Source organism: Danio aesculapii, chromosome 4 (genome assembly GCF_903798145.1).
Source record: "Danio aesculapii chromosome 4, fDanAes4.1, whole genome shotgun sequence".
In the NCBI taxonomy this organism is placed as follows: domain Eukaryota; kingdom Metazoa; phylum Chordata; class Actinopteri; order Cypriniformes; family Danionidae; genus Danio; species Danio aesculapii.
The window spans coordinates 54541748-54566546 of NC_079438.1; the positions used below are offsets into that span (position 1 = coordinate 54541748).

Consider the following 24799-nt stretch of genomic DNA (forward strand, 5'->3'; position numbering starts at 1 on the left):
CGTTAAACACAGACTTTTAATGCTAGTCTTTTGATTCCAGAAGTTATTTTGTTCTGAATATTGTGTACATATATTCTATATTTCTGTTTGTATATTAAAGGTATAATTCACCTAAAAGTAATGACCCTGCAATTGCTCCAGACCTTTTAGATAGATAGATTTGTGCAAAGGTCTTAGCTTCCCAAAGCTGGTGGTGGCCTGAGACTTTTGCACAGTACTGTAGCTGAAATAGGGCCTAATTAAAGGGAACAGCAATCAATATGACTATGATTTGACATGTGTCTTTGTTTTCTTTTGCATTAGCCAAAATGTGGCTGTTTGACAACTTTAACAGTTGTTCTGGGACAGTGGCGGTTTTCCATAATGGATCGGGTGGAGCAGTGTGTGCCAGTGATGACTGGGATCTACCAGATGCTACGGTGGTGTGCAGAGAGATAGGATGTTGGAAAAGTATTGGCTTTTTTACTAATTATAATTGGAGCAGCACACCTCTGCAAACATGGATGAGCAATGTGAACTGCACCGGAGAAGAAACGGCTCTGAGCTCCTGTGCATTTCAGGGATGGGGACCGGATAACTGTGCTCCAATATATGCAGGAGTCATCTGCAGCCGTGAGTAGCTTTTTATTGAGGTTAGAGGAAGAGTTCAAACTTATCCTTAGTTCCTATTTGTTAAACCTTATGTTATTTATATCAAAATGCCAATTTGATTAGTAATATGGCTTGCTAAGGACGTCATTTGGATTTCAAATATCTCAGTCAAATATTCCCCTGTCCTAAAAAACAATGCATCAATGGAAAGCTTTTTAATTTAGAGTTTAGTTGATGTTTCAATCTGGTTAAATGAAGCTTGTTATTGGTTTTATGGTGCAGGGTCACAAATACTGTTGATTACAACGTTTTACTCATGTTGAAACACTGATTATGATTGATTGATACAAGTCCATGTTAATACAAGGTGGAAACAATTCAATTCATCTTCATTTCTATAGCGCTTTTACAATGGAGTTTGTGTCAAAGCAGCTTAACATAGAAGGTTTTAGTAAATTGAAACTGTGTCAGTGCAGTTTTCTGAGTTTTAAGTTCAGTTTAGTTCAGTTCAGTGTGGGTTAATTTTCACGGCTGAGAGTCCAAACACTAAACAGCAAATCATATTATTTTTACTTAGTTTTTTATGTTTTTTTTTGTAAATAATCAGCAGAAAATAATGTAATTAATATTATATATAGCACTACCCCGAACAAGGTGCATTGCATTTATTTTTGCTGTAACTCTTTCTATCAAGAATTTATTTTATTTATTTCAACTAAGGCCTCACACAGTAAAAGAGAGCATAGTTTACGTTATACAAAGTTTGTTTCCCCCCAAAATATATTTATTGGGTTTTGTTTGAACTACAGAACATTAAATAAACTAAACTAAACTAAAATAAAATAAAATAAATTTTTTTGCTGTTCTTTTTCTTATATATATTTTTCTTTTTCTTTTTCTTTAAAACAACTAAATTAATAAATAAATAAAATTTAAAAATATATAAAAATATAAGAAATATTAAAACTTATTATGAAAATTGGAAACATTAGAATCAAACAAATGGTTAGAAAGATGAAAATAAATATATAAATAAATCACACAAATTCAAATAATAACAATATACAAATAAAACAAATATACAAACAAATAATAAATAAATAAATAAATAAATAAATAAATGTTCAATACATATTTTTGTACATTGCATTTCACAGCTTTCCAGTGTGGAAAAGTTTGTCTTTTGCTGGTTAAAAGCAATTGTTAATTGCTGCTGAAATATAGGACATCTGAACAATACCATGAGACACCAACAAGGGTTTAATGGCTCAAACGTCAAAACATGTTGCATGGTCCACCTGGTTATTATATATAAATGTTGTCATTTTCCTTTAACAGTGGATGTCAGCTTCTCCAGAGCAAGATTGCTAGTCATTTCTTTAATCCACTGGCCACAGGATGGCCTTTGAGTTCATTCATTCATTCATTAGTTTTCTTTTCAGCTTAGTTCCTTTATCAATCAGGGTTCGCCACAGCGGAATGACCTGCCAACTTATCCAGCATATGTTTTACGCAGCGGATGCCCTTCCAGCAGCAACCCAACACTGGGAAACACCCATACACTCGTACATTCACACACATATGCTACAGTTCACCTATAAAGCATGTCTTTGGCCTGTGGGGGAAACCGGAGCACCCGGAGGAAACCCACGCCAACACTGGGAGAAAATGCAAACTCCACACAGAAATGCCAACTGACCCAGCCGGGGCTCGAACCAGCAACCTTCTTGCTGTGAGGCTATCGTGCTACCCACTTTGAGTTTTTTTTCCAATTTAAAGCAATAACATGTTATACAAAGTTAAACTTTGTGCATAAGTTGCTAATCTTACTATTTTTTTGTGTTTGTTTTGTTTTCAATGGTGTCGTCATCAGTTCCTGTCAGGCTGATAGGTGGATCAGACGGATGTTCTGGACTTGTGGAGGTTTTTCATGACGGTCAGTGGGGGACGGTGAATGCTGATGGCTGGGATCTGGCAGACGCTGCAGTGGTGTGTAGAGAGTTGGGATGTGGAGATGCTGCACAGGCAACAGGCGGTGCTTTTGGACAAGGAATTGGCCCAGTATGGATGACTTTGGTCGACTGTGTTGGCAGTGAGTCTTCACTTATACAGTGTAGCTTAGATCGATGGCTGCCAAATCACGTCAATCATCTGAATGATGCTGGAGTCGTCTGCACTCGTGAGTGTCAATCACATTTAAACGTGCATACTATGAAATGTCCTATAAGTTAGTATTTCAAATATTTCCATATTTGCCATAGTATTTTTCTTCTGGAGAAAGTCTTATTTGTATTATTTTGGTTAGAATTAATTCATTTATTTTTGCAATCATTTTAAAGTCAATATTATTGGCCGCCTTAAGCAATATATTTTTTCGACTGTCCACAGAACAAACCCTCATTATACAATAACATGCCTAATGTTGGAATAAGAGGTTTATTATTCCATGCGTGTTCAATACAAACTACAAATGAATAATTGGTTTAGGGCCCTGAGTGTCACAAATGTGTCCTATTGGTTATACAATGCTATCCAAAAGAACACACCAGGCGCTCTTTGAGTGTTTTCTTAAGACTAAAGACCCATATTCACAGAAGAAGGAGAAGGTGGTTGTCTCCGTCAGCTTTTCTGCACCGTCTCTAGTTCCTCTTTTCTGCACAGAAAAACTGGACCAGTTAAATGCGCATGCTTAGAGACCTCCATAGGCCCCAATATGTTTTCATAAATGGTTACACAGGAAATCAGAAGCGTATTTTTATTGTTTCTGCTGCATATTTCTTGTCCAAGATAGCGCCTTCTGCAAAATTCCTCATTAGTATGCAAAATACATCTCCTCAAAGGCCAGTTTGGGTTAACATATAGTTTGACAGAGCATACAAAATATAGTATAGCATATAAAAAATATATATAGTAAAGAATGACTGTAGGTAAATGATTTACATCTCTTTAGGCAAAGCATGCACAACATACGAATAGAGAATCAAGGATAACTCTAATGAGAAATAAAAAAAAATGTATTATATTTTCTACACTAATTAACCTAAGTTTAACCTAATTAATCTAGTTAAGCCTTTAAAGGAGAAGGAGAAGCACTTTAGCAACGAGACCAACACCGTGTAAGTACATTTAGACTTGTTTTCAGTTGCTGTGTATGGTTAGAGAACACTTAGACTTGTTTTAATGCTTTGCTTCTTAGACTTTACACACCTGAAACGTGCCTATAGCCTTATTCACTGCTGCTCTTATAGTGGTGTAAATTGCTTCCTTGTCCTCATTTGTAAGTCTCTTTGAATAAAAGCGTCTGCTAAATGACTAAATGTAAATGTTTAAATGTCACTTTAAGCTGAATACTAGTATCTTGAAAATATCTAGTTAAATCGTGTTTGACAAATATACTGTCATCATGGTCAGGGGCGCCACTAGGGTGGGGAGTTATGATGATTCTAAGGAGCCACGCCGTTTTGGGACCCATAGATACTATTAGGGGCTCACCGGGTATTATTCACTGTTATCCGCGACAACCATCCACCCCCCACTCCGCACTTTCGTCCACGACACAGCCAACCCACATTCCCCACTCCAGAACATTTTTCATTTGTTTTCACATGTGATGTTTAATGGAGCAAGGATATTTTTCCACAGTATTTCATAAAGTGTTTTTCTTCTGAAGACTTCTTTCTTTTAGTTTGGCTGGAATAATCTTTTTTTAAACATGTAAATACTGCTAAGGTCAATATAATGAGCCCTCTTAAGAATGTTGTGTTTTTGATTGGCTACAAAACAACTGACTGTTTCCAATGACTTACCTAGTTAACCTAATTAACCTAATGGCACTTTAAGCTGAATACTAGTATATTGCGACATAACTAGTAAAATAATAATGAATATATGTTGTCATCATGGCAAATACAGAAATAAATGAGTTATTAAAGGCATAGTTCACCCCAAAAATGAAAATGATTTCATCATTTACTCACCTTTTAAATCTTTATGAGTTTCTTTCTTCTATTAAAAACAAAGGAAGATATTTCAAAGAGACAAGTAACCTTAGACTTCAATAGTATTTATTTTCCTACTCTGAACGTCAGTGGGTTTCCAGAAGAAAGAAACTCATAAGTAATCACTTTGGGCAAAGAGTAAATAGTGAATACCTTTACTTATTTTTATGTGAACTATTCCTTTAAAACAATTATGTTGGAAAACTTCTCTCTGTTTAATTGCACTTGGGAAATATTTGAAAAAGAATAAAAATTTCATAGGAGGGCTGATAAATAGAGATAATAAATAAATTCATATCATTTATTTTGTAATGATCTATATCGAATCATTCATTCATTCATTCATTTTCTTTTCGGCTTAGTCCCTTTATTAATCCGGGGTCGCCACAGTGGAATGAACTGCCAAATTATCCAGCCCTTCCAGCTGCAACCCATCTCTGGGAAATATATTGAATCATTTTTAATCTAATTTTGCATCTTATATTGCTCTGTAGATTCCAGTTCATTTAGCATCAGCTCTGTTCAGGACTCGAGTGTTAAAGTCCTGTTGAGGATTAAAGTGAAGACGGATGCCCGATTCAACCCAAACAACCTAAAAACCTTGAGTAAAATCAGAGATGAGGTGAGAGCTGTGAGCCGTGTCTTTCATTACTGTCATCTTCCAGGTGTTTATTTTAATATTGTTTCTGTTTTCATTCATTTAAATCTGACAGATGCAAAAGAAGCTACAAATCGGATCTTTCTCACTGACTTGGAAAACTCAGCAAGGTGGGGAAGTCTTCAAAGAAGTCACCTTGAAGAAAAGCGTTGAAGGAAAATGTAACTGACTTGCTGGATAATACAATATAATTTGATTTAAAAAGTTGGGGTTTGTTCATAGGTAATATTTGCACAGATGGTGGTGGAAGAAAGCAGATATTGACGTTGACTTGTTGACTTTTGACGTTCATTGTACGAACACATCTTCCTATAGAAGTCAATGGCTAACACTTTTTGTCAATACATTAAAGAAATATATTTAAAGAAACTCAAACAGGTTTTGAACAAGTGGAGAGTAAGTAAATGATAACAGAATTTTTATTTTTGATTTAATTTAAGGATTTAATTTAATATTATTCTGCATAAATAAAACATAACACCACAGTCATCTAATATAATGCATAAAATGAAATCTTCAGTGAATATCTGAAATGTTTTCTGCCAACACTGTGTAACCATCTTCTCAAATTGAATAGTAATGTCTGTGATTTTACAATAAACAAGTTAACGTAAACAATAAAGTGTGATTTGATGCCACGTTTCCATTAAATCTTGTCCTCAGGGAACATGTTTACCCACTGGTCCAGTGCAGTGCTGACTTCTATGTATCAAATGGAAACCCTTCTGAGGTGCAACATATTTTTGCAATCAGTTTGTAAAATCTGCAATTTACAAGAATTACCACAGGAGGGTGCAACATTTATTTGGAATCAGTTTGCAAAAGTTGTAGTTCACAAAAATCTCCACAGGAGGGCGCAACATTTATTTAATTTTGTGAAGTTGTAGTTTACAAAAATGACCACAGGAGGGCGCAACATTTATTTGGAATTAGTTTGCAAAAGCTGTAGTTCGCAAAAATCTCCACAGGAGGGCGCAACATTTATTTGGAATATGTTTGCAAAAACTGTAGTTCACAAAAATCTCCACAGGAGGGCATAACATTTACTTCATTTTGTGAAGTTGTAGTTTACAAAAATCACCACAGGAGGGCGTAGCATTTACTTCATTTTGCGAAGTTGTAGTTTACAAAAATCACCACAGGAGGGCGCAACATTTATTTGGAATTCTTTTGCAAAAGTTGTGATGCAAAAGTCACCACAGGAGGGCGCAACATTTATTTGGAATTTGTTTGCAAAAGCTGTAATTCACAAAAGTCACCACAAGAGGGTATAACTACATTTTTAATTAGTTTGTAAAAGCTGCAGTTTACTAAATTGACCACAGGAGGGCGCAACATTTATTTGCAGTCGATTTGCAAAACCTGCAGTTTACAAAAATCACCACAGGAGGGCGCAACATTTATTTGGAATCAGTTTGCAAAAGCTGTAGTTCACAAAAATCTCCACAGGAGGGCGTAGCATTTATTTAATTTTGCGAAGTTGTAGTTTACAAAAATGACCACAGGAGGGCATACATTTATTTGCAAATGGTTTGTAAAGCCTATAGTTCACACAAAGTACCACAGGAGGGCGCAACATTTATTTGGAATTAGTTTGCAAAAGCTGTAGTTCACAAAAATCTCCACAGGAGGGCGTAGCATTTACTTCATTTTGCGAAGTTGTGGTTTACAAAAAATCACCACAGGAGGGCGCAACATTTATTTGAAATTAGTTTGCAAAAACTGTAGTTCACAAAAATCTCCACAGGAGGGCGTAGCATTTACTTCATTTTGCGAAGTTGTAGTTCACAAAAATCACCACAGGAGGGCATAGCATTTACTTCATTTTGCGAAGTTGTAGTTTACAAAATCACCACAGGAGGGCGCAACATTTATTTGCAATCAATTTGTAAAAGATGTAGTTTATAAAAGTCACCACAGGAGGGCACAACGTTTAATTGCAATCAGTTTGTAAAAGCTGCAGATTACAAAAGTGACGACAGGGGGCACATTTATTTGCAATCTGTTTGCAAAAGCTGTAGTTCACAAAAATCTCCACAGGAGGGCATAGCATTTATTTAATTTGGCGAAGTTGTAGTTTACAAAAATGACCACAGGAGGGCGCAACATTTATTTGCAATTGGTTTGTAAAGCCTGTAGTTCACACAAAGTACCAGAGGAGGGCGCAAAATTTATTTGGAATCAGTTTGCAAAATATGTAGTTCACAAAGTCACCACAGGAGGGCGCAGTGTTTATTTGCAATCAACTTGCCAAAGCTATAGTTAACAAAAGTCACCACAGGAGGGCATAAAATTTATTTAATTTTGCGAAGTTGTAGTTAATAACGATCACCAGATGAGGGCGCAACGTTTAGATGCAATTAATTTACGACAACTGTAGTTCACAAAAATTTCCACTGGAGGGCATAAAATTTATTTCATTTTGTGAAGTTGTAGTTGTACAAAAAATACCACAGGAGGGCGCAACATTTATTTGCAATTTGTTTGCAAAAGATGTGATGCACAAAAGTCACCACCGGAGGGCGCAACATTTGTAATCAGTTTGTAAAAGCTGCAGATTACAAAATGACCACAAGAGGGCGCATCGTTTATTTGCAATGTTTGTAAAAGATGTAGTTCACAAAAATCACCACAGGAGGGCGCAACATTTATTTGGAACTCCGGCTGAGTGCAGTTTTTCCTCCGCTCCACTAGGCGGAGAGAGTGGGTTTTACCTTCATTCTGATACCTTTCAGTGATTGACCACATGATGACACTTGACGACAACAACCACAACAACACATGCAGATCCTGCAGATGACAGATATTAATAATTACACTTTAAACACAAATATTACCAGCTAATCTGCTAATAAAACCGACACACAACCAGTTTAAATGGAGGACTCGAGCTTGTCCCGCGACTCAGCTGAAAGTAAGTGGATTTCCTCATATACAGCAGATGTTTTGATGGTTGTTGCGGGACATTTACAATCTGTCAATGTTTTATCCACTGATATTCACATCATCAAGAGTAATATGTGTGTCTGTGTTGGTCCTGCAGTCGTTGTGTGAAGCTCTGATGTTTATTTCTGCTGTTAATTCTTCTAGTCCTGAATACTGTAGTAAGAGTAAATGACAGGATTATTTAAAGCGTCCAGATATAAAACACATGTGATGGAAAGACACTTTGCTGATGTTAGTGACTGCTGTTCATTCCGTTTCAGTGTTTCTGTAAACTAGTGATGATGTTCAGAGATCTGTCATTATTTTAATGAGGCTTTTTTATTCAGTGTTGTTGTTTTGTGGCTGTAAAACTGTATTTAACACCAAAGTGAACAGTAAAACATTGATGCAGCATCACTGAAGTATAATAGAGTCTGCTGTATTATATCAATATGAAACATTAATATTCAATAATAATCTATTCATTAAACTCTTTTATTTTTAAAATGACCAACAATATTTTGTGTGTATTTGTCTCTTTCTAGATCAGATATGTGTGGATTAATGTATTTCTGTCTTGACTACAGAGTCTTGTGGACTGTAAGACGTGTGGACAGACACTGACTGTACTGATGAGGATCATCTGCTGCTGCACAGGTGATGTAGATCATGTGTGATTGTGTGTGTGTGTGTGTGTGTGTGTGTGTGATTGGCTCTTCCACATGTCGGTTACCATCATTTTCTTTGTGGAGGGTCACTCCTCTAGAAAGTAAATGATGGTAACCGAAACAGGTGGGGAAGGGACGAAGGTCCAGAATTTTTATACAGTTCATTTTAAATTTTTTTTTGTCAGGCTGTAAAGTATAACCCCTGCTGGACACGGCTCCGGAAGCTCCAGGGGGAGACCGTACTGGTATCCCCCCTTCTTCAGGCGCGCCTCACACTCACTCACTCACCATTCACACATATCGCAGAGTTCTGGCTGGCATTGAACCAGCAACCCCTGAAGCCGTGGGGCAGCGCTCTTACCACAGAGCCACAGATCTCCTGACTGAACACCTGCTAGAACTGATGTTAGACTCCATCTGAGCTGTAATTGGACAATAAACTAGTTAAAGTTTGAACCCACATCTCTCCCAGCCTCCTCCTCTACGAGTGTGTTTATCCACTCAGACCACTGTGCTCTTCACACACGTCTAATCCTCTTTGATTTGTAAAGTCAGCCATAGTGGGATTTGAACTCAAGTCTCCATGATTAAAGCGTGATACTTTACCACCTGAGCCACTGAGTCTGACATGTGCTGCAGGGTTTATAATTAAGTTCACAAGTTTTTACTGAACATCACAAATCAGCTAAAGAGTTACATACCTTCTTCTGTATTTTCAGCACAGTAAAGGAGACATTTCTTAATGTTTGTATGTTTTTATTCACAGCACAGATGGAAAGTAAAGGAGTGTGAAGAAAAGACACGACTCAAACACAAGTGAGTCAAATCTCTTATATGCAGTGATGCTGCTTTTGAATCACTGATTCATTAAGCTCTGAATCTTTAACTTAATATGAATCTTTGATTTAAATCTTTAAATTGACTCTTTGATTTGAATCTTTATTTTGACTCTTTGATTTGAATCTTTATTTTGACTCTTTGATTTGAATCAGTGGTTCACAGCACAAATCTATCTGGCCAATCCTGATTTTAGAAAGATGCTCAACAAAATCCTGAGATGTCAGTGTTTCTCCACTAGAGGGCGCTGATGTGATGAATCTACAATATAGTTTAAGCGGATCTTCAACACAAATGAGCTGAATTATTGAGAAGCAACAATCATCAACACTCGACTCTCTTTATCTTTAGACAGACATTCAGTCTGAGCTAGAAGAGACGTCTAGAAGAACCAGACGGTAAGAACATCTTACTTCAGCTGACTCTGTCTGACCAAATCAACAAGCTCAGATTAGATGACAGACATTAATAATCAGCAGACATTAATAATCAGCAGACATTAATAATCAGCAGACATTAATAATCATCAGACATTAATAATCAGCAGACATTAATAATCAGCAGACATTAATAATCATCAGACATTAATAATCAGCAGACATTAATAATCAATAAGACAGTGACGTGTAAAATGGGGCCTGTCTGAATATCTACACTTGCTGTCTTTGCTCTGAGCACTTGTGTACTTGCTGCTGTTTTCTCTGTGTTTGATCAAGTGTTCAGTATAAGACTGCAGGAGTCGACATGTCTGATGCTCTTACAGGACACGTGTGCTCTGTCTAAACTTTACCTGCAGCAGTAGTTTATTATCTGTAATCTTCTAATGAGGTGACAGTAATGAGCTCAATCAGACTGCTCTGACAGTAATAAATGCTCTAATACTTTATTTTTACTGCCAAATTAAAGATCTTATTAGCATAACTTGAACACTGAAGACTAGAACTAGAACATGATGCCTGATGGGAAACGTTCAGCCTCAAATATCATGTTCAGATGCTCTGATGTGTTCAAGAGCAGAAGTGTGTGTATTGAAACAGGCCTGTAATCAGGTCGACATTACAGGTAAAGAGTGTAAAGTCAGGGCTTCATCAGTGAGGATGTGATGAAGAACCACCTTCCTCTTCCTCATGGCTTCAGTTCACATGTAAAGCTGTATTTCCAGATCCTGCACAGGGTTTCTCTCTTACTGAAATCCTCAGCATGTTTCAGAGAGCTGCATGAGCTGAACTGAGTCTATCAGAGACGAGAGAGAGATGACATGTGCAGCGTAATGAACAGATATCAGTGTAGATCCATCACCAGAAGACATCTAGTAAAACAAAACAACACATCAAGAGGTTATTTACCAGATGCAGATATATATTCTATCTTTTGTTAAAGCATTATTATCATTATTATATAATCCTATAATATATCCTAAATCCTATAATATATGCTAAATCCTATAATATATCTGTGTATCCTTCAGATATCCCACAACAGCTCCTCTGCACATGTGCGTCTCCTCAGTGATTGACAGCTAATATAAATCCGCCTCCAGCAATAAACTGACCGTCTGTCTGGAACTCGCAAACACGGACGCGCGGAATGATACACACTGTGAACAGTCTCAATGGTGTTTGGTCTGAATATCAGTCCGCTCTGAACTCCAGAACTAACTTGTGCATCATATAGTTTATTTACTTTATAAATCTGCATATTTAATCATTTAAAGTGTAAAGAGCCAATGAAGCTACTAGTTCTGCTTAAACTAATATAATCTGCGTCACAAACCCAAATCACTGATCAAACACGACACACATCAGGATGAACTGAGGATGAATTAGCATCTGCTTCACACACACACACACACACTACAGGCAGATCGCCGTGTGTACACACTGAACACGTGCTTAATTCAAAAGCATCTGTCTTACCCTCTCAGTTGCGTGCACAGAGTTAACTCACGATGTTTTGCGAGTCGAAATCCTGTCAAAATGATGACTTTGTCTACAACTGGATGAGTTTAAAGCTTCAGTCTCCTGTGTGCTGCTGCAGCTCGTCTGTTGATCCTGAACTGCAGTTCTCCAGCGCTCCACAAGGCGGAGTCACTCACTGACTGACACACAGAGACACGCCCCCAGCCGTGACACAACACATGATGACAGCTGAAGCAGCTCGTGTTTACTGCTTAAATAACTGCTCTAAAGGTGCGGTTTTCTTTCTTTTAGAGAAGCTGAAGGTTTGCTCGCCTCATAAACATCCAGCTTTAATGACCAGCAGCTGAAACAGAGACAGTTTGAAGGCCCAAACCTGGACTTCAGCAGCGGGTGAGTCTCAGCATTCATTCAACTCTTATTCTGTTAATATGATCATGTTTGAGTGCTGTAATGAAGAGCACATCAATATATTCAGAATTAGTGCTGCACTGAGTTCATTTTGTCGCTGATCGAGCTGTTTAGGCTGCAGAGAAGTGAAATTTCTGGCTGATTGATGATGGTATTATCTTAAAAACTCTTAGATTCTGATTGTGATCATTTATATTTGTACATTTCTGTGTTTATTTCTATATACTGATGTTTAAATCTTATTTTATTGTATTTTCATTCTTATTTTTATAATTTTTTTGATATTTGACATCTAAAAATGTGCTCATGTTAACCAGAAGCTCCTGCATGAGTGTGGCTGGTGATGGTCCAGTGGTCAGAGCACACGGCATGAGCTCTGAATCCTCACACAGGACCTGGGATCAAACCCCTCCACAGAGCATGAGGGATCTTTAACATGTTTATTGTGAAATCACAGCTCATCTACAGGTCAAGAGTCAAATATGAGTTCCTGCAGGTGTTCAGAAATGAGATCTGTGGCTCAGTGGTAATAGCTCATGATATCAGACCTCATCCATCACAGTTGATGAGGGTTCAAACACCACTTCAGAAGATTGAGTCAACACAACAAGTTTATTTTTATTCAGTTCTTTATTGTGAGTTCACCGCTCAGCGGTCTAACATCAGCTCCAGCAGGTGTTCAGTCAGGAGATCTGTGGCTCTGTGGTAAGAGCGCTGCCCCATGGCTTCAGGGGTTGCTGGGTTGATCCCAGCCAGAACTCTGCGATATGTGTGAATGGTGAGTGAGTGTGAGGCGCGCCTGAAGAAGGGGGGATACCAGTACGGTCTCCCCCTGGAGCTTCCGGAGCCGTGACCAGCAGGGGTTATACTTTACAGCCTGACAAAAAATTTAAAATGAACTGTATAAAAATTCTGGACCTTCGTCCCTTCCCCATCCGTTTCGGTTACCATCATTTGCTTTCTAGAGGAGTGACCCTCCACAAAGAAAATGATGGTAACCGACATGTGGAAGAGCCAATCACACACACACAATCACACATGATCTACATCACCTGTGCAGCAGCAGATGATCCTCATCAGTACAGTCAGTGTCTGTCCACACGTCTCTGCTTCTGTTCAACAGGCTTACAGTCCACAACACTTCACTGATCCTGTAGAGTCGACACAAATAAACACATTATTACACACACTGCATATCTGATCTTACAATAGACAAATATTACACATTTATGAAATATTGCGCCCTCCTGTGGAGATATTTCTGAACTACACATTCAAATCTACTGAATTAAAAATATTCACCCATGTGTGGTGATTTTTATGGAAGCCCGTTCCCGTCACTGAATAAAAAAAACATTAATTGAAAAAAAAAAAAGGAAAAAAATCAATTTAAGTCAGAATTGAGAGTTATTAAGTCAGAATTACGAGTTTTAAAGGAGTTTCCTGTTATGGCGATTGGCCATAAATGAAGTGTTAAAGACTCTTTCTTTAGGTTCTCTGCTTGTGATGTGGTATGAATTCGCAGCCCAGTTTACCAATAAAGGCCAGGAATACACAGTATTTGGTTGACATATTTACTGAACTGAAATATAAACTAATACAACCCTTTTAGATTTAGCCCTTTATAATGTCTATGTACGATATGTCTGCAGCTCCCAAAAACAGCACACGAGTGCACTTTTGCACTATGAAACAAATAACAGCTGCGACAAAACGTAACTCATATAATTGTTACACATATAATAGATAAATAATGTAGAAATCCTAATTTTAGACTTTTGGAGGAATCACACAACCTATAGCTAGTTTCAGGCGCTCTGTTTATTGCTTTATGATTGCCATTTAGACCAAATGGTAATAAAGAACAAATCCATACGAATAAATAGACAGCCTAGTTCAACTATATATTTCATTTTTGAAAGCGTGATAAACAATAAAAAGTCAGATAAAGGCTTTATGTTGTGATTATGAGCTAATGTGCATGTGTCTTTAAAACTCCATTTATGGCCAGTCGGCAAAACAGGAAACTCGTTTCTAACTTGGAATTCTGACTTAATAACTCGCAAATCCTATAATATATCTGTGTATCCTTCAGAAATCCCACAACAGCTCGACAGTGAAGAAAAGCTTCACCAAATGCATAAATGGAGAGTAACGCGACTCACCTGTAAGGGACTTTGTTTTGTTGGTTTAGTTTGTAGTGATGTTGTTGTAGTGTTTGTGTTCAGTCATTGCTCTCTCTCTCTCTCCTCTGCAGCAGTGAAGATACACTCTTTTAGCCTGACCACCTTTGACAACAGCGACACCAGATCAACACAGGTACACCGTTTTACTGGCTTCAAGTTGAGCTCCAGCAGATGACAGCTCAGTGATAGACTCATGTCAGTCAACAGCACATATTACAGCCCGACAGCGAAGAAAAGCCACACCAAGTGCAGAAATGGAGAGTAACGCGACTCACCTGTAAGTGACTTTGTTTCGTTGGTTTAGTTTGTAGTGATGTTGTTAGAGTGTTTGTGTTCAGTCATTGCTCTCTCTCTCTTTCCTCTGCAGCAGTGAAGATACACACGTGTGTCTGTTGTGTTTCTGCTGCAGATCTTTGACCAGCGCTCAACAGCTGATGCTTCTCCACACACTCCTCCACATCCAGGCGGATTCACTGCACCAGTAAAGGTATTTATGAGCTCATATTTCCAGTAGAGAGTCCAGAAAGTGTGTTTGTTGTGCTGCTGGTCTGTCGCGTGTGTGTTGGGGGAGGGACTTTCTGTGGAAAGCATTTGATTGGCCAGATTTGGTGTCGAGTCCTCAATACAGTATGAGGAGAGTTTAGAAGTAAATGATGATATTTTACAGTGTTTAATTGTGTTTAGTAACATTTAAAGCCCCACAAGCAGCTGTAAGATCATTTGAAACATGTTCATGTGCTTGATTGAAGAATAAGCATGTGTTTCACATTTTGAATAGTGAAATATAATAATATATTAGCAGATGATGCAGTTTACATTTATTTAAAATAATTTACATTTGATATGAATTATTTGTGTTTATTTAATTATTTTTTTTCAAAATGTGTAGAATGTGGTCATCCTCCCATTGGAGAAAGAAAGGTGTGTTTATGTGTGTGGTGATGGTGTAGTGGTCAGAGCACACATCATGACAGCTGAAGCTGTCACAGCATACCTGGGTTCAAATCCAAGCACTGCTGCTGCTTTTTACGGAGGTAGTCAGGAAAAAAACCAAAGTAATTTTATGTTTGTGGTCCTGTCCTAATTGCCTTTCCGTTTGCACTTGCATTGGTGTGCGACACATCGGTGAAGGTTTCGTACCCAGGCCTCTGCTGTAACCATCTCCCTAGCAAACATGTGTTCAGCCACTCGCCCATCGGGACTTTCAGTCTTTCAGCTGCTGTTTGGGCCACACTGTTTGATTGAATCCCAGCAACCAAAGGTAAAGTAAGCAATAGTGGGACTCAAACCCATGTCTTCTGTATGGCAGTCAAAGGCTCATCCACTGAACCACAGGGCCTGGCTTTTGGCAGTAGTTGTTTTGTGAGCCAAATTACAAAGAAACAATTGTCACACCTTGGTCGTGCTGAAAATAGTGATAAAGCCCAATTCAGACACACTCTGCATCGTGTAGACTCGATGGCTCAGGTCATAAAGTATTGATCTTTAATCAAGGAGACCCGGGTTCAAACCTCACTATGGCTAATGTCCATCTTGAGCTCATTATACTCACCATGAGCTCCTGATGATGGACGCTGATGTGAAACCAATGATGAATGACTGAATAAACACAAGTTCTCTGAGGAAGAGACTCATAAAGACAAGAGTTCAGATCTGACTTGTATCTTGTTCTAGCAGAAGTGGGATTCGATCCTTCACACTTCTAAATGGCAGTCGAAAGCTCATCCACTGAGCCACAGGTTTTGAGATTTGGCATTAGGCTTTTTGTGAACCAAATTACAAAGAAATATGTGTCAAACCTTGGTCATAATGAGATTGGTGATAAAGCCCCATTCAGATATCTCTTCCAATATCTAGACTCGGTGGCTCAGGTCATAAAGTGTTGAGCTTTAATCAAGGAGACCCGGGTTCAAACCTCACCATGGCAAATGTCCATCTTGAGCTCATTATATTCACCAAGAGCTCCTGATGATGGATGCTGATGTGAAACTCATGATGGGTGAGTCAATAAACACAAGCTCACTGAGGAAGAGACTCATAAAGACAAGGGTGCAGATCTGACTTGTATCTTGTTTTATTGAAACAGCTCACACACAGGTCTGCAGTCAAACACCAGTACCAGCAGGTGCTCAGTCAGGAGATCTGTGGCTCTGTGGTAAGAGCGCTGCCCCATGGCTTCAGGGGTTGCTGGTTCAATGCCAGCCAGAACTCTGCGATATGAGTGAATGGTAAGTGAGTGTGAGGCGCGCCTGAAGAAGGGGGGATACCAGTACGGTCTCCCCCTGGAGCTTCCGGAGCCGTGTCCAGCAGGGGTTATACTTTACAGCCTGACAAAAAATTTAAAATGAACTGTATAAAAATTTTAGACCTTCGTCCCTTCCCCACCCATTTCGGTTACCATCATTTGCTTTCTAGAGGAGTGACCCTCCACAAAGAAAATGATGGTAACCGACATGTAGAAGAGCCAAACACACACACACACATAATCTACATCACCTGTGCAGCAGCAGATGATCCTCATCAGTACAGTCAGTGTCTGTCCACACGTCTCTGCTTCTGTTCAACAGGCTTACAGTCCACAACACTTCACTGATCCTGTAGAGTCGACACATTATTACACACACTGCATATCTGATCTTACAATAGACAAATATTACACATGTATGAAGTATTGCGCCCTCCTGTGGAGATATTTCTGAATTACACATTCAAATCTAATGAATTAAAAATATTCACCCTCGTGTGGTGATTTTTATGGAAGCCCGTTCCCGCCACTGAATAAAAAAAAACATTAATTGGAAAAAAAAATAATAATAAGTAAAAAAAAAAATAAAGGAAAAAATAAATTTAAGTCAGAATTGAGAGTTTTAAAGGAGTTTCCTGTTATGGCGATTGGCCATAAATGAAGTGTTAAAGACTCTTTCTTTAGATTCTCTGCTTGTGATGTGGTATGAATTCGCAGCCCAGTTTACCAATAAAGGCCAGGAATACACAGTATTTGGTTGACATATTTACTGAACTGAAATATAAACTAATACAACCCTTTTAGATTTAGCCCTTTATAATGTCTATGTACGATATGTCTGCAGCTCCCAAAAACAGCACACGAGTGCACTCTTGCAATATGAAACAAATAACAGCTGCGACAAAATGTAACTCATATAATTGTTACACATACACTGGCGATCAAAATTAGAGAACAATTTATAAATAATTGAACAATTCTGAAATAATTTCATCTTCACTGCTCAACAGTTGAAGGAGTTTTTGTCCCGTCTATACCATGCTACCAGAACACCTTTTAACCAAAATAACTAAAGCATTTTAACAAAAACCATTATTTTGCAGAAAACACACTGATCAAAATTAGAGAACACTTTCAGATACCTCCCAGTTATTGGTCTTAATCTGGCACCTGGTTGTAATTTCCATGATTATCTGTCAACCCCTATTTAACTATCAGCCTAACTTTCAGTTTCACTGATTCTGCAATGTGGTGGGCCGTTCTAAAGTGACTGAAAGCCTCCGGCAGCAGGTTGTCCAGATGAAAGCCAAAGGGATGACCCTATCAGCAATAGCAAGACAGGTTGGTCATTCCAAATCTGTGATTTCAAGAATATTGAATCTTTACAACATCACAAGCTCATTCAAGTCCCCCAAGAAGGCTGGTCGTCCACGGAAGACAAATACAAGAGAGGACAGGATACTGCGGAGGATCTCAATGGGCAATCGTTTCCACACTGCAGCTGGAATTGCTCTCCAGTTCAGCGCTAAACGGGGTAAAGATCGGTCTCGTCATACAGTGTCTCGAAGTTTAAGAGAATTTGGACTCAAAGTCCACTCTGCAGTGACCAAACCTCTCATAAGCAGAAAGAATCAAAAGGCTAGACTAAGCTTTGCTGAGGTGCATGTTGTGTAGACAGAGGACAGAGCACAACTAGTCCAAAGTTCAATTCAGTGATGAAAGCAAGCTTAATTTATTTGGGTTTGATGGGAAACATTATGTTCGGCGACAAAGACTGAACCAAAAGTGTGTAAAGAAGTTAGTGAAAAGTGGAGGAAGTGTCATGGTTTGGGGTATGTTTTCTGCAGTAGGAGTTGAGTCTCTTATACAGCTAAGTGGCAAAGTGAATGCAAATGTTTATCAGAACCTTCTTCAACAACATATGGTTCCTTCCCTGCGTTCATCACCCTATCAGCCAGCAGTTTTCATGCAGGACAATGCTCCATGTCACACAGCAAAATGGGTAAAGCAGTTCCTTGAAACTGAAAACATTGAAATAATGACATGGCCTGCCCAGAGTCCTGAACTCAACCCAATAGAGAACCTCTGGAAAATCCTTGGTGACAAAGTTATGGTCAAGAAACCCACTACAGTCACCGAACTGTGGAGAAGACTGAAAGAACAGTGGACCAAAATCACACCAGAGCAGTGTGAGGGACTAGTGCTGTTCTGTGGCTGTCCTGTGGCCGCAAATGTGCTTAAGTCATTCAGAGCAGAGGCCTGTACACTTTCTACTAATTGCTGACTGTCGTAACCTTCAGAAAATTTTGTTGTAATCTCTTTCCATGCTACAGTCATTGTTGTTCTCTAATTTTGATCAGTGTGTTTTCTGCAAAATAATGGTTTATGTGGAAATGTCTTCGTTAATTTGGGGAAAAGTTGTTCTGGTAGCATGGTATAGACGGGACAAAAACTCCTTCAACTGTTGAGCAGTGAAGATGACATTATTTCAGAATTGTTCAATTATTTATAAATTGTTCTCTAATTTTGATCGCCAGTGTATAATAGATAAATAATATAGAAATCCTAATTTTAGACTTTTGGAGGAATCACACAACCTATAGCTAGTTTCAGGCGCTCTGTTTATTGCTTTATGATTGCCATTTAGACCAAATGGTAATAAAGAACAAATCCATACGAATAAATAGACAGCCTAGTTCAACTATATATTTCATTTTTGAAAGCGTGATAAACAATAAAAAGTCAGATAAAGGCTTTATGTTGTGATTATGAGCTAATGTGCATGTGTCTTTAAAACTCCATTTATGGCCAGTCGGCATAACAGGAAACTCATTTCTAACTTGGAATTCTGACTTAATAACTCGCAAATCCTATAATATATCCGTGTATCCTTCAGAAATCCCACAACAGCTCGACAGTGAAGAAAAGCCACACAAAGTGCAGAAATGGAGAGTAACGCGACTCACCTGTAAGTGACTTTGTTTTGTTGGTTTAGTTTGTAGTGATGTTGTTGTAGTGTTTGTGTTCAGTCATTGCTCTCTCTCTCTCTCCTCTGCAGCAGTGAAGATACACTCTTTTAGCCTGAACACCTTTGACAACAGTGACACCAGATCAACACAGGTACACCGTTTTACTGGCTTCAAGTTGAGCTCCAGCAGATGACAGCTCAGTGATAGACTCATGTCAGTCAACAGCACATATTACAGCCCGACAGCGAAGAAAAGCCACACCAAGTGCAGAAATGGAGAGTAACGCGACTCACCTGTAAGTGACTTTGTTTCGTTGGTTTAGTTTGTAGTGATGTTGTTAGAGTGTTTGTGTTCAGTCATTGCTCTCTCTCTCTCTCTCTCTCTCTCTCTCTCTCTCTCTCTCTCTCTCTCTCTCTGCTGCAGTGAAGATACACACGTGTGTCTGTTGTGTTTCTGCTGCAGATCTTTGACCAGCGCTCAACAGCTGATGCTCCTCCACACACTCCTCCACATCCAGGCAGATTCACAGCTCCAGTAAAGGTATTTATGAGCTCATATTTCCAGTAGAGAGTCCAGAAAGTGTGTTTGTTGTGCTGCTGGTCTGTCGCGTGTTTGTTGGGGGAGGGACTTTCTGTAGAAAGCATTTGATTGGCCAGATTTGGTGTCGAGTCCTCAATACAGTATGAGGAGAGTTTAGAAGTAAATGATGATATTTTCCAGTGTTTAATTGTGTTTAGTAACATTTAAAGCCCCACAAGCAGCTGTAAGATCATTTAAAATATGCTTGATGTGTTTGATTGAAGAATAAGCATGTGTTTCACATTTTGAATAGTGAAATATAATAATATATTAGCAGATGATGCAGTTTACATTTATTTAAAATAATTTACATTTGATATGAATTATTTGTGTTTATTTAATTATTTTTTTTCAAAATGTGTAGAATGTGGTCATCCTCCCATTGGAGAAAGAAAGGTGTGTTTATGTGTGTGGTGATGGTGTAGTGGTCAGAGCACACATCATGACAGCTGAAGCTGTCACAGCATACCTGGGTTCAAATCTAAGCACTGCTGCTGCTTTTTACTGAGGTAGTCAGGAAAAAACCCAAAGTAGTTTTATGTTTGTGGTCCTGTCCTAATTGCCTTTCCATTTGCACTTGCGTTGATGTGCACGACACATTGATGCAGGTTTCGTACCCAGGCCTCTGCTGTAACCACGTCCACTGCAAATATGTGTTTAGCCACTCGCCCATCATGACTTTCAGTCTGTCAGCTGCTGTTTGGGCCACACTGTTTGATTGAATCCCAGCAACCAAAGGTAAAGTAAGCAGCAGTGGGACTCAAACCCATGTCTTCTGTATGGCAGTCAAAGGCTCATCCACTGAACCACAGGGCTTGGCTTGGCTTTTGGCAGTAGTTGTTTTGAGAGCCAAATTACAAAGAAACACATGTCACACCTTGGTCGTGCTGAAAATAGTGATAAAGCCCAATTCAGACACTTTCCGCACCATGTAGACTTGATGGCTCAGGTCATAAAGTATTGATCTTTAATCAAGGAGACCCGGGTTCAAACCTCACTATGGCTAATGTCCATCTTGAGCTCTTTATACTCACCAAGAGCTCCTAATGATGGACGCTGATGTGAAACCAATGATGAATGAGTGAATAAACACAAGTTCTCTGAGGAAGAGACTCATAAAGACAAGAGTTCAGATCTGACTTGTATCTTGTTCAAGCAGAAGTGGGATTCGTTCCTTCACACTTCTAAATGGCAGTCGAAAGCTCATCCACTGAGCCACAGGTTTTGAGATTTGGCAATAGGCTTTTTGTGAACCAAATTACAAAGAAATATGTGTCAAACCTTGGTCATAATGAGACTAGTGATAAAACCCCATTCAGATATCTCCTCCAACATCTAGACTCAGTGGCTCAGGTCATAAAGTGTTGAGCTTTAATCAAGGAGACCCGGGTTCAAACCTCACCATGGCAAATGTCCATCTTGAGTTCATTATATTCACCAAGAGCTCCTGATGATGGACGCTGATGTGAAACTCATGATGGGTGAGTCAATAAACACAAGCTCACTGAGGAAGAGACTCATAAAGACAAGGGTTCACACCTGATTTGTATCTTGTTTTATTGAAACAGCTCACACACAGGTCTGCAGTCAAACATCAGTTCCAGCAGGTGTTCAGACAGGAGATCTGTGGCTCTGTGGTAAGAGCGCTGCCCCATGGCTTCAGGGGTTGCTGGTTCAATGCCAGCCAGAACTCTGCGATATGAGTGAATGGTGAGTGAGTGTGAGGCGCGCCTGAAGAAGGGGGGATACCAGTACGGTCTCCCCCTGGAGCTTCCGGAGCTGTGTCCAGCAGGGGTTATACTTTACAGCCTGACAAAAAATTTAAAATGAACTGTATAAAAATTCTGGACCTTCGTCCCTTCCCCACCCGTTTTGGTTACCATCATTTGCTTTCTAGAGGAGTGACCCTCCACAAAGAAAATGATGGTAACCGACATGTGGAAGAGCCAAACACACACACAATCACACATGATCTACATCACCTGTGCAGCAGCAGATGCTCATCATCAGTACAGTCAGTGTCTGTCCACACGTCTCTGCTTCTGTTCAACAGGTTTACAGTCCACAACACTTCACTGATCCTGTAGAGTCGACACAAATAAACACATTATTACACACACTGAATATCTGATCTAACAACAGACAAATAGACAAATATTACATGTGTATCAAATATTGCGCCCTCCTGTGGAGAATTCTCTGAACTACAAATTTGTAAATCTTGAATTTACTGAATTTGAATTTTTCGCCCTCTTGTGGTGATTTTGTGGACTGCGCTGCTGCTGTTCTAAAATACTGAACGTTTCACCCTCCTGTGGAGATATTTCTGAATTACACCACTGCAAATCTAATTGAATGAATTTAAACACGTCGCCATCCTGTGGAGATATTTCTTAATTACATCTTTGCAGATCCGTTGATTTGAAGGATTGTGGTGATTTTCCTGAACTTCAGCACAGCAAATATAAAGCACTGAGATTTCACCTTCCTGTGGCGCAGCTGTGGTTATGTTCATTTTTATCCACTGATGCTGACGACCACAAACATTTTAATGCGTAAAAGGAAGCAGAAAGTCTTGAAGTTTAAAACAAGTAAATATTAAATAAAGAAATATCATCAAACTCTAAATAATACAGTTGTTATGGGGATCTTCAAATGACAGTGAGACAGTAAACTGAGGTCATCGTGAGCACAGTTCTGCTACATGTTGAAGCGAGTCGTTTTCTGTCTTCATCTGTTCCAGGAAAGATCCAAATCTGTTCTTGTTGACTTTATTATTATGATTATTTGAGTCAGTTTTTAATCTTTGACATGATTTTGATCAGTGAATGAAGTTAAACATGACCTAATTTAGTGATGGGTTCAGTTAAAGCGTCTGTCTCTGTCAAATCTCTGTTTTCAGGATCTACCAAGCCAGGTCAGAGGTCATGGAGAGCTCTTGAGTGGAACTGGATTCCTGCTGGATTGGAAACAACTGTTTCCTGAGTTATGTGTCATTTTATGTGTTAATTCTGTTTAAAGTCATTTCCTTTGTGTGCAGGATAGACTTTCTGTGTAGCAGCAGCTGCCAGTCTGGATGTAGATTACACCAGTATTAACCAGTTTCAGATAAGACGGCTGAGAGTACGAGAAACAGCCTTGAGGATGAAACAGGTCGTTCTCTGTAGAGCTGCTCGATATTGGAAATATGTCACATTGTGATATTTAGATTTCTGTGATTTATATTGTGATATGAGAACAATTTCACCAGATGACTTGAACGGCTCTATGTGTACAGAATTGATCATTTTAGATTGATTAGGATGATTCTGTAGAGGAGAGCATCTGAATAAATATAATAAACAATCTACAAGCTTAGATAAATGCAGCGAAGAGGAAGATAGAGATGAAATAAACAATGTTTTACTGTTTCCTGAAGAGTCTAACAGTACTCAGGTACAGCAACTGAATAATCAAATGTAAAATAACACTGCATAGTCTAGAGCAGTGTTTCCCAACCCTGTTCCTGGAGGCACACCAACAGTACATATTTTGGATGTCTCCCTTTTCTGACCCATTAACTTCAGGTGTTGGAGTCTCTTCTGATGTTATGATAAGTTGATTCAGGTCTGTTTGATTAGGGAGAGGTTGAAAATGTGTACTGTTGGTGTGCCTTCAGGAACAGGGTTGGGAAACACTGGTCTAGATAACTGTTAAATGAACCGTTATTAAAGTTACGAATGGAAGAATTTCTTAGGCCTGAACTGAAAATCTTCACACAGCCACAGGCCTCAAAAACACATGCAACTGCTGAACTATAATCCAGACTCCACACTGCAGATGCTGCGATGTGACTATAGCAAATCATCACATTGAGATATCCATGCTAAAACGATATATTGTGCTGCCCTCGTTCTTTGTGTGTGCGTTATATGATCACTTTTACAGGTCTGAGGTCAGCTCTGGATAGACGGCAGACTGTCTGACCTGCGGCTCCTGTCTCAGATGCAGATACAAACCCACATCTGCAGACCTGTTTGGAAACTGTCTGTCTTTGCTTTAACTGATCAGGATCTTTATACCTTTGTTGACGCCATTTGTGGCCCTCTGTCAGAGTATAATTGCTGTGTTTTTGTTATTGTAAGGCAGCGAGATCGGCCAGCCAACTCTATGTGAGTGTCACAGAACGGCAAACTGTCTTCAGTAAACTCTCTTAATCTTATTGAATCTCCGGCTCGGAGTCTTCTCTTGATCGGACACACCAGTCGTTTTGGTCTCAACTGTAAATTTCCCTCCTAACAATGTGTCTGTGTGTTTAACCACTTTTTAACTTTTACAGCATAAACTCAACATCTAATCAGTAATAAGTGATTATTTTTGCTCTCTTTATTCAGAACTTCAGCTCAAATTCTTGATTAACAATGTGGAAATATCAAACCAATATGAATGTAACATAAAAGAATTCCCAAAAGCTGATGACTACAGACTTAACATCAAATATTGATAAATGAAGTGTAAAACATGAATATTGTACTGTAAAGCGTGTGACTTTCTCACCATGATGTTCTTCACTCCAGATTGTCATTTAGCCTGTGTGTATTTAATGCGCCTCTCATCAATAAACAAATAATAATTTTACCAACAGAAATATGAACTCGTTTCCTTTCATAAATGCCTTATTAAGATGACTGGCTGCTTTTTTAAATCTTGTGAACTCTGCAAGAGGCAGATTTGATCAGTCTTTCTCCAATAGTATCTGGATGCAGACCTAGATTTTTAAGCTGAAACTGCATATATCAGACACAATGCACTCAGTTGAGCTAGTGACGTCATTGTG

At 38.9% G+C, this 24799-nt stretch overlaps 1 protein-coding gene and 3 long non-coding RNA genes across 6 annotated transcripts; 2 read left to right on the plus strand and 2 right to left on the minus strand.

Moving 5' to 3' along the window:
• Window positions 1-308: 308 nt before the first annotated feature.
• On the plus strand, window positions 309-5946 carry LOC130223551 (scavenger receptor cysteine-rich type 1 protein M130). Its single transcript, XM_056456393.1, has 4 exons — window positions 309-612; window positions 2465-2770; window positions 5084-5211; window positions 5911-5946. Exons 1-4 carry the CDS (start codon window positions 309-311, stop codon window positions 5944-5946), a joined length of 774 nt encoding a protein of 257 aa, XP_056312368.1.
• Window positions 5947-7996: 2050 nt separating this feature from the next.
• Window positions 7997-24595, plus strand: LOC130223341 (uncharacterized). 3 transcript variants are annotated; one of them, XR_008836663.1, is made up of 8 exons: window positions 7997-8161; window positions 8760-8829; window positions 9607-9656; window positions 10029-10075; window positions 11888-11986; window positions 19494-19699; window positions 19867-19944; window positions 22886-24595. It is a non-coding gene; the product is annotated as an uncharacterized LOC130223341 (long non-coding RNA). The 3 variants fall into 3 exon arrangements; XR_008836661.1 differs by lacking the exons at window positions 19494-19699; window positions 19867-19944; window positions 22886-24595 and adding an exon at window positions 14262-14470; XR_008836662.1 differs by lacking the exons at window positions 19494-19699; window positions 19867-19944; window positions 22886-24595 and adding an exon at window positions 14262-14470 and having other exon boundaries at window positions 9612-9656.
• On the minus strand, window positions 12598-13182 carry LOC130223343 (uncharacterized). Its single transcript, XR_008836665.1, has 2 exons — window positions 13057-13182; window positions 12598-12881 (listed from the first exon to the last, which is right to left on the minus strand). It is a non-coding gene; the product is annotated as an uncharacterized LOC130223343 (long non-coding RNA).
• Window positions 16249-16837, minus strand: LOC130223342 (uncharacterized). Its single transcript, XR_008836664.1, has 2 exons — window positions 16687-16837; window positions 16249-16517 (listed from the first exon to the last, which is right to left on the minus strand). It is a non-coding gene; the product is annotated as an uncharacterized LOC130223342 (long non-coding RNA).
• Window positions 24596-24799: the final 204 nt, after the last annotated feature.

Bases quoted from the DNA above. Each gene is read 5' to 3' on its own strand.
- LOC130223551 (XM_056456393.1), top strand. From the start codon at position 309: ATGTGGCTGTTTGACAACTTTAACAGTTGTTCTGGGACAGTGGCGGTT. The intron at 613-2,464 runs GTGAGTAGCTTT...TGTCGTCATCAG, and splicing joins TGCAGGAGTCATCTGCAGCC to TTCCTGTCAGGCTGATAGGT. The intron at 2,771-5,083 runs GTGAGTGTCAAT...ATTGCTCTGTAG, and splicing joins TGCTGGAGTCGTCTGCACTC to ATTCCAGTTCATTTAGCATC.